Consider the following 10596-nt stretch of genomic DNA (forward strand, 5'->3'; position numbering starts at 1 on the left):
AATCAGATTTTTTCTCTTGATTTTTAGTTTTTTCTTCATGTAAAATTCAAATCCAACTAGAAATATTAAAAATCAAGAAGAAAAATCTGATTTATTACGATCTTATTAAAAATGAATAAAAATAAAATAGAATCACATTTTTGTACAATCCTTGTCCCAAGACAGGTACAAAATATAGTATAATAATATTACAAATAAAAAACAACAGGAATAAATAAAGCCAAAATGACTTTCTAAAAGGAGAAAGTTGTGGTGGGGAATATAGCAAAAATATCTCGTTGTCATTGCCATTGCCAAATTTTATTTCTTGCTTTTTCACAACATCACCCAGCCTCCTAACCAACCGAAAGTAAAAGAAATGAGCGAAACAAAGAAATATATATATAAAAACAATTTTTTATTATATCAAAGTTCCTACGGATTTAACCTAATGAGACCCATGTTCACATCTCTCTTGTTTCTCAACTCTTCCATATGTCCTTTTTTCGCCAGTACTGAACTGTTTTTGGTCCATCCATGGCCTGAATCTGCAAATCAAAGCCCTATTTTTCCCCTTTCTTTTGGGGTTTCTAAGCAAAGATGAATCCATATGAAAGAATTAAACAAGAGTTTCAAGGAACAAGCTCATCATCCTATCATGGTGATATACCGTCCATGGCTACCCCTCAACCAATAGAAGGACTCCATGAAGGAGGTCCTCCTCCATTTCTCACAAAAACATATGATATCATTGATGATTCAGGCACCAATCACATCATTTCATGGAGTGGAGGTAACAATAGCTTCATTGTATGGGATCCCCAAGCATTTTCAATGATCCTTTTACCTAGGTACTTCAAGCACAACAATTTCTCAAGCTTTGTAAGGCAACTCAATACCTATGTAAGTAAATCTTTTTGAAACTTTGGTTTTGTAATTTAGTTCCATACATAGAATTAGATCTTCCTTTTTCTTTTTATAGGGGTTTAGAAAAGTAGATCCAGATAGATGGGAGTTTGCAAATGAAAAATTCCTTAGAGGACAAAGGCATTTACTTAAAACCATTAGAAGAAGAAAAACACAACAAATTCAAGCTTCATATGGTGGTTTAGATCCTTGCGTTGAAGTTGGGAGGTTTGGGGTTGATGTAGATATCGATAGGTTAAAGCGCGATAAACAGGTTTTAATGGCGGAACTGGTGAAACTAAGGCAACAACAACATAATACCAAGACATATTTACAAGTAATGGAAGAAAGGCTGAAGAAGACTGAGATGAAACAACAACAAATGATGAATTTCTTAGCTAAAGCAATGAAGAATCCCAACTTTGTTCAACAATTAATACAGCAAAAAGATAAAAGGAAAGAACTTGAAGAAGCTATAACTAATAAAAGAAGGAGACGAATAGATAACCATAATCAAACGTTTGTTAAAGCTGAACCAGTTGAGAGCTTTGGTGGTGCATTTGAAGTTGTAGAGTTGGATGGAATGGTAATGGACTTGCAGGAAAAGCATGATGAAGAACATGGAAGCTGCTATGATAAAGGTAAAAGAATTGATGATGAAGGGTTTTGGAATGATTTATTGAATGATGATATGGAGGAAGAGATATCAGCTTTGCAAGTTAATGGGGTTGAAGATGAAGAAGGAATAGATGTTTTGGTTGAACAGCTTGGGTTCTTGGGCTCTAGTCCAAAGTAGAGCTTTTGCATTTGCAGAAATGGGCGGTTTCTAACAGGTTCCCCTTTCTGGCTTCAATGGCGGCCTTTGGGAGGGGCAAAACCAGGTAAAGCTTTTCTTTTCTTTTCCTTTTTTTTTTCTTGAGGTTTTCGGTTTGTTGAAATCTTAGAATTTAAAGCTTGTAGATTTACATAATAATTGAAAGAACATATTAGTACAATTCATTGGTGGAACTTTGGAGAAGAAGACCCTAGTTGATTACTATTAGTAACTATCTTTCATCCCAATTTCTTATTTCTACTTTGCTCTAGAATATGCAATTTAACACTTTTATTTTAATTTTACATAATTTAATAATATCATTAGTACTCCAAACCTGTTAGTACGCCTAATTTTCTTTTAAATAAATCTAATCATCTCATTGAAATATAAATTTATTATTGGTTGAATGTAATTTTTAACAATGTCGTCTCCAAATATTAAAACTTATTGATATGCCTAATTTTCTTTCAAATAACTTCAAGCATCTTATTGAAATATAAATTTATTATTGATTGAATATAATTAACTATATATAACCTTATATGTGTACCGATGACAATAATTTTTCTTCTCATCATCACATTAACGGAAACAATTAAATTAAAATAAAGAAATTAAATTAAACTAAATTAAAGTATGAGAAATTAAACCCCAAATTAATTTTAGACCAAAATCAGGTTTTCTACTTCCACATACTTGGTTAAATTCTTTTAGATTTTTAATGGGATCAATTTGTTTAAATTGGATAAGTTGCTATTTGATAAATATTTGTTTAGGTAATAACTAATAAGATTAAAGTCTTTAAAGAGAAGTGGTCTTTGAATTATGTTTTAAGAGAGGCTAATTAGGTAGTAGATGCTTTAGCGAAAATAGCTTTAACGAGAAGCGAAACATTGCACATGTTTGAGGAATTTCCTTTGGAGATTAAATGGATTATAAAAGAAGACTGTACTTTCGATAATATATCTAGGAAATAATCTTTGTATTTCTTTGTTTCAATTACCAAAAAAAGAAAAAGAAAAAGACTTAATTTGATAATTTTGGCTGCAATGAAAATTTTACCTAATTTGATAGTTTTAAAGAATGTCTTTATAATAAAATAAAAATTATTTTTAATAACTTCGAGGTCTTGCAATCAAATTTGTTATGAATTATATTTATAATTGAATTCGGATAGAAAGCAAGTGCTCGATTAATTTGAAAAAAAATATTAATTATAATAATATACTTGTATTTAGTTTGAATATTTTTATAAAAAAATCTAATGTACTAATCTTAATAAATGTATACCTTCGTTGGCAATTCTTTTAAATCTGTATTTATTTTAGACAGGCATTAATCTAAATTTTATTGTATTTAATAATTATTCATATATATTATGTTGATTATTGCTCTCTAAATAAGCATGAAATAATAAATTTACTTCCCTAAAATACTATTTTTCACTTACAAAGTGACTACAATAAATACTAGTAATAATTAGGGGTAAGTAAAAAAAAATTTAGGAGTTAAAATTATGTTACATATTGTTATAGGAGTCATATATTGATAAATATAGTGAACTTTAATTGTTTTATAATTTTTTTATATAATTAAAGTATTATTTATGTTCATTTTACGCCTCATAAAAATTATTTTTTTCGAAATTCGTGATTCATACTTTCAACAATATTATATTAATTAAACTTCAAACTTGAGTTTTGTAATACGTTTTACTACAACATCCAAAATTTATTGGTTATGGTTGAATAATAGAAATGATAGTGAGAGATGAAAGATGTTAGTAAATTTGGGGAGTAATGATAATGGGCATGGGAGCTGCCATGGACGCATAGTGTGAGACTGTGAATTGAAGCAGGCAGGCAAAGCGAGGGACCAGCAACTGAGCCATGCATGTGCAGTTAGATCTTTAAAAAAGGAAAACAAAGGGTTTGGGTAATTATATATGAAAGGGGCAAATGGCCCAGCGAAAAAGCTTAGATGATGAAGTGCAGGAAGCTTAAACAAGAAACTTGAAAATATAGGCACGGTTGCCACCGCCTACAAGATTTGAGTTGGCTCACGTTTTAACACTTTTTTCTCTCTTGCCTGTTTAATGGATAGGATTCCACGTGCTTCTTGTCACTCTCTCTATCCCTACCATTCATTGGATCTTACATTTACTTCAACACTAATATTTAATCAAAATGAATTCCTGACCATCTCTAAACTGCACATCCAACAGATACATATATTTATGAAGAAATTGGGTAACGAAGGAGATGTGTGTCCATTGAAATAAATAAATAAATATCAATAATGGGCCTTAATTATGTTTTATCTTTTCTCATTTAGTAATAAAAAGTTACAAAATAGTTGTTAGTATATATATTTAATTATGTTTTATCTTCTTTTAGAATTTAAGATTTAATCTAGGTACTTTAAAATTTAAAAATTAAGTCTTTTTATTTTTTTAAATTAAAAATTTCAGTCTAATCACTAACATTATTAGTATATTTTGTAAAAAAATTATCGACTTAGCATATTGATTAGATTAACTTCATATGATGTGAGTTATGATTGATAAAAAATAAATATGTTCACTTCATAAATTTTGACGGAAATTACCAATGACAATGATTATTAGATTAAAAATTTTAAATTCAACAATAACATGATTAAATTTTTAACTTGTAATAAATCTCAAATTTTATAAAATACATAACATATTTTAACCTATCCAAAATAAATTAATTTCCCTTTTTTGTTTTTGCCAGTATTTCCAGACTGTTAAGCTTGGAAAGTGGAGTTGACCCAAATCAAAAGTAGGCACTTCAGTTACATTTCTTGAGTAGGTTGAATTGCTTTAGTTTCTTTATTATTTTCCTTGTATTTACTCTCGGAATTGAAAAATTAATCTCTTTGCTTCGATTTATTAAAATTTAATCTATAAACTTTATGAAAAATAAAAAATTTAGTCTAATTGTTAATAAATACGTGAACTTAAATTTACTAATTCTTGTATATAACTTATTGAATTCTCGATTTTTATTAATTCACTGTGTATAAATTATTAAATTGGCGACTTTTTAAATCTATGATTTAATAGCAAAAGTTAACAATATTATTAAGTTGTACTAACTATTTGAGTATAAAAATCAATTTATTATAAATTAAAATACAACAAATAAATTCTTAAATTTCATAAAATAGAGGAAATTCAAATTTAGACGACTATGCTTTCTAATAGTGTGAAGTTGGGTGGAAAACCTGCCACTTCAATTTTTCCTTAACATTCCCAAAGATTTAACTTTTTTTTTTCACTTTCCTATTGACTTCTTAAGATAGTTTTGGTCTGAAATCATAAAATCAATCTTATACAACTTCTTTTTTTTCAAGTTATATATTGGAACGAACCCAATAATCAATTCTCCACATTTTATAGGCCCGTTAAAAAGTAGATGTTGACCATGAGTTTTAATCATACTTAAATTTACTAAAATAAATCACTTTATTTATTGTTTTTACTTAGGAAGATTAATTAGTAAATTAAGAAAAATTTAACTCTTAACATTTATATCTTTTGTCAATTTAGTCATCATTCCTTTTTATTAGCTAAATTTGGTCTTAACTTTTTAAAATAGTCAAATTTGACCATCAACATTTCATAAAAAGTTGAATCATAATTTTTTAACATAAATATTAAATTTTTAAACAGCACAGTCTACATGACAATTCACTCACATGTATTTTGTACTTTTTTTTCTTTAATTTTTAGGAAATTTTATATATTTTTCCTTGAATTTTTATTTCTTAATATTTTTGTATATTTAGTTAAAATTTCTATTAAAAAAAGATAATTTAATTCTTTTTTAAAGGTTAATGGTCAAATTTAACTAAAGAAAAAAAAGAACCAAATAAACAAAAGTCATAAACATTAAAAATTAAATTTACCATTATACCATAAAAAGTTACGGGTTTGGGTGCGTATATTCTTTGTTCAATTAGTAGGATTCTAAAAATTCCACTCTTTATTCACCATTGTTAACAACTTCAAGTTTTACAATTTAATTAATAAAGTGACATATTTATTAAAATATTTAGTATATTGATAGTGCATGCTTTAATTTTATAAACATGATTAAAAATTTGTCACGTTTTTAGGGGTGTAATTAAATCTAGTCAAATTCAAATAAATAGTAAGCTCGAGCTTCGATCTGAATCAAAAATCAAAACTCGTACTTGATTTGAACTCAATCAAATATTAAATTCTGAGCTCAAGCTCAGTTAAAGATATAATTAATCTACTCAATATTAAACTTGATTGAGCTTATTCATTTTCAAACTTCAATTAATTCATATTTAAACTCATTTAAACTCGTGAACTATTCAAATTGAATATTTATGAGACTTGTATCCAGCTTGATGGATACTTAAATTAAAGCTGCTGGAATTATTATCAAAATTTGTCCTGAATTTTGAAACGTTATAGAAGATGCTAAACAAAACCAAATGGCTTTCCTTATTAGAAAGGTAAAGAGTAGCCATCAAACAAGCATATGAAAGCACATCCGAAGAGTTGAAGGGCCAATAGGGTTTTCATTGAAAGGCACTCACTCTCCCAATAGTGTGATGAAAACAACATGGCCAGCCTCAAAAGGATTATATATATTTTATATTTCACATACCCACCACCGACACAAGCCCAACGCTGTGGCCTCAATCTCTTGAACTTATCCTTTCTTTTTCTTTTTCCTTTGTAATTATCCACAAAGCTTTTGTCCTTCTCTAATTCCCTAAATCATTGATTAAACAACTTAAACATTTTTTAATCTAAAAACCCATCCCATTGGAGTGTTCACTTTCAACAATAATACAATAATAATGGAGTTTTTCTTCTTAATTTTGCAAGTAAAATAAAAAAAACTATCTATTTTGATCGATTAATAATAATTTTTAAGATATTGGCTCATGTTCTACCAAAAATCTAAATATTACATCATGTGAAAATATTATAAAAATGAATGAGATAATTTTTTTCTAAATATATTTTTATCATGTTAAAGGATTAATATATTATTTCATACCTAAGTCTGATTTTAATGTTTAATTTGTTATTTAAACATGTTATTTTGTTTTAATTTGATATTTGAGTTTAGTTTTATTGTTCCTTTCGGTACTTGATTTCAACGTTCAATTTAGTACTTGAGTTTTTTTTATCCCAATTAAATTCTTAGTTTTTTTTACTAAAACATACATGTCAAACATTTATTGAGCCATATAATATCGTTTGGTTCAAGTATCAAATTAAATTTTAAAACGAAACTCAAATATCAAACTAAAAAAAAGCTCATATATTAAATTATATATTAATCTTATATTAAAATGAATCCATACATCACTAAAAAAAAACTCACCTTGATGTAATTTGAATTGAAGAGCTCAAACTGTTTTTTGTACAAACCATTGGTGGAGGGGATGACCACCAAGGACGAAGCTAAAATTTTGAATTGAGAGCTCAAACTAAAATTAAAGAAATCGGAGGTGAAACTAAAAAAAAAAATTATACTAAAATGATCTAAATTGAATAAATAATTCTTTAGAAGGGTCAAAAATATAAATTTCTCATCTAATCAAAATAATTAAAATTAAAGTCCAACTTCGCAAAGGCCCCTATCTCCCAAATTTTGTCCCTGATAACAACAACGAAGTTTGAACTTTAATGTTAGCAATGGATTTAACCACTATTTTCTTATATTATGGGTGATAGTTTATGAGATTTCAACGATATTAAAATTTTTCTGTAAATTTTTTTTAATTTTAGAATTTTTTATTTATATATAGACACATGTATATACATTATCAATAAACTGAAAAGTGAAATAAATTACAACAATATTTGCTTAAAAAAAGAAATAAATTACAATAATATTAATACTTACTAATTTTAAAACATAAAACGATGTGCTCTAACACTACGGAATACTTTTGGTCTCAAATTCAAAATACATTAGATTTTTCTATGGGCAAAGAAAAAAAAAGTTTGGACCTTTCCACACGTTAGAATATTGAATTTAATTTATAAAAATATATATATTGATTCTTTAAAGGAATAGTCAGAGCAGACTCATAAATCTTAAAAGTCAACAAAACGAGTGGCATACCCTAATTGATGGCACGCCCAACTCTAACATCATCAAATTTATTAATTAACAATTAATACAAAATTTAAAGTGTTTTTCCTTAATATATAATTAAAAATAAAAACGACTTTTGTTAAATTCAGAGCCTCGGAAATTTTGTTATTTTAAAAATATGAAACGCGTGTGGAGACGAGGATTGTTATTGGACCGTGATTTATTTATTTCATTTTCAAATTAATAATTGTAATTAAATAATATATATATATCGTTAATTTCCAGGTGAGCTCTTGCCGACGAAGGAAAAACAGTTTGCAAAAGAAGTCTGTAGTTAATAAAGAAACTTCACCTTAAAAGATATCCAAAGACTAAATTGCCCTCCTCTATAATATTAAAATTAATATTTATATTTTAAAATCTAAAAAACTTGTTATTTCCCATTAAAAATTAAGTTTTAATCCTTAAATTGTAATATATATATAGTATATTAAAATTCTCTCTCCAATAAAAATAATTTTTAACAGATAAAATGTTATCTAATGATTGAATTTAAGATTAATGTTAATTGAAAATATTTTTATTATTTTATCAATAATTTAATCAATTTTTTTTTGTAGTGTGGAGTTGACAAACTTGTTCAATTTTGAAAACTTGAAATTTATGTTAGGATTTGAAATTTATTTAATAAGGAAAATATGAACCAGTGGTTTGAAATATATATAATTCATTTAAATTAAATTTAAATTACTGGTTTGATTAATTGATTATGTTATCTGTTTATTTAAGTGTTTAGTAAAACTTAGCTGATAACTAAAAGTTAATATGTGTAAAATGATAAATAAAGACATGGTATATTTTATTATTAAGTATTTATTTGTTTATAATACATTAGTCTTTATTGGTGAAATTATTCAACTAAAATACTATTACCGGTGAATTAAAACATCAATCATGGAAATTAATTAGTGATTTTTTTTTAATTTTTAAATAAATAAATTTATTTAGTTCCTTATTTGCTAATATTAACTTTGTGGAAATTGATAAATGTTAATAGTGTATCAATATAATCGTACACTATATTGTTAGTGATAATTATGCCATGTTATTAGCGTGTAAATTAGTGATAATTAGATTACACTCTGAATAAATTTGTCAAGTAGCATATTTCAATTAATATAAAATTATATAAAAAATCATTTTATACGAGTAATTTGAAAATAAATTAAGAGTATATAAATATTCAATGATAAATGAGTTCGAATAAAAATTTCTCGCGACAATGTTGATTTTTGTAGATTTACAATGGAGTTTTTTTTTTTAGATTTACTTTGGACTTTGGAGGTGGAGAAAGTGAAAATGAGATAATGGAGGCTATTGATATCTTGACATCAGTATTAAGTTTGAGAACATGCAGTAAAAAGAGTAATTTTTTGAGCAAGTATGGTCGGATATATCATTTCACATATCTCATTCTCAATTAATTGCTAAAAATAGTTGCCCATCCAAACTTTTTTGTTTTGGAGATTTTAGCTCAACAAGCCTTTGTAAATCTCTATTCACCAAACATTACAACTAAAGGGTTTGACTACCTAATCCTTAATTTGTGTCCAAGTCTACTAAAAAAAAGCTCAAAACTTAGTTTACCAAACATCTCCAATAAAAAATTAAAAATTAAAAATTAAAAATAAAAACTACTTTTAAAAATTAAAACCATTAAAATTATTAAAAAATATAAAAGTATATATATTTTCATTATTTTTTATTTTTAAAATAATAATTAAATGCTTGCATTAATCTATGTGTATGTCATGTCAGTAAAACTAACAAATATTAACTTTTTTATCTATTTTGAGGTGATTTGATAAAAAATTATAAATTTAAAAATTAAAAGAAAATGAAAACTTAAATGAATGGTTAAAATAATTTTTTATTATAGGAGAATAAAAAAAAGTCATTACACCATAAATGTAAATTGGAAAGTTCAACATAAGTACTATGCAGGTGTGATAATACAATCATAAATAAAACAAATTCAAGCAATTGCATCAAATTTAATTTATTACAAAGCACAATCTAATTAAAAATAAAAATATATTTGTACAAAATCAACATATAATAAAATTGAATCTAAAATAAATCTGAAAAAATATTACATAATATTTATGTACAAATAAATTTAATTTATAGTGTATTTAATAAATTGAAAAATTAAGTGTTGAAAGATTGAATACTAAATTTGATAGGCGTTAATTTTATATTAGAAAATTGTTTGATAAATTAGTAAATATAAGTACAAAATATGATTATGTTGTTTGATAAAAGTAAATATTGATATTTAAAAAAATATTTATTTCTTAATTTTAATCTTATAAATATAATATTTTATATTATTTTGGATCAAATAAAAAAATTAATTTGAATATCTCTTATTTAAAAAAAATGACAATTTATTTCATTTTTTAATAAAATAAAACAACTTAATATTTTTTACATTAAGTGATAAATAGCTATATATCTACTTATTTTATTCAACATGTTTTTTAAAATTTTTTTATTAAATAAAAATTAAAAATAATTATAAAACACATTTAGAATATTAAAATTTAAAATTTTTATTTCATTAAAAATAAAAAAATTTAATAATTTATCAAACACACCCTTAATACCTTAATATTTGTCAAGATGTAATTGGCAGTCAACACAAGTATTAAATTCATAGATGGAATTAAAAATTTCAATAAAAAAATATAAAAATCAAACTCAATAAATTAATCC

General features: G+C 25.3%; 1 protein-coding gene across 1 annotated transcript; it reads left to right on the forward strand.

The window, feature by feature from the left end:
- Positions 1–330: 330 nt before the first annotated feature.
- On the forward strand, positions 331–1927 carry LOC107928450 (heat stress transcription factor A-6b). Its single transcript, XM_016859691.2, has 2 exons — positions 331–882; positions 962–1927. The coding sequence occupies exons 1-2, from the start codon at positions 580–582 to the stop codon at positions 1679–1681; spliced, it is 1023 nt and encodes a 340-aa protein (XP_016715180.2). The 5' UTR covers positions 331–579; the 3' UTR covers positions 1682–1927.
- The last annotated feature ends 8669 nt before the right edge of the window (positions 1928–10596 follow it).

This window comes from Gossypium hirsutum, chromosome A09 (assembly GCF_007990345.1).
Source record: "Gossypium hirsutum isolate 1008001.06 chromosome A09, Gossypium_hirsutum_v2.1, whole genome shotgun sequence".
In the NCBI taxonomy this organism is placed as follows: Eukaryota; Viridiplantae; Streptophyta; class Magnoliopsida; order Malvales; family Malvaceae; genus Gossypium; species Gossypium hirsutum.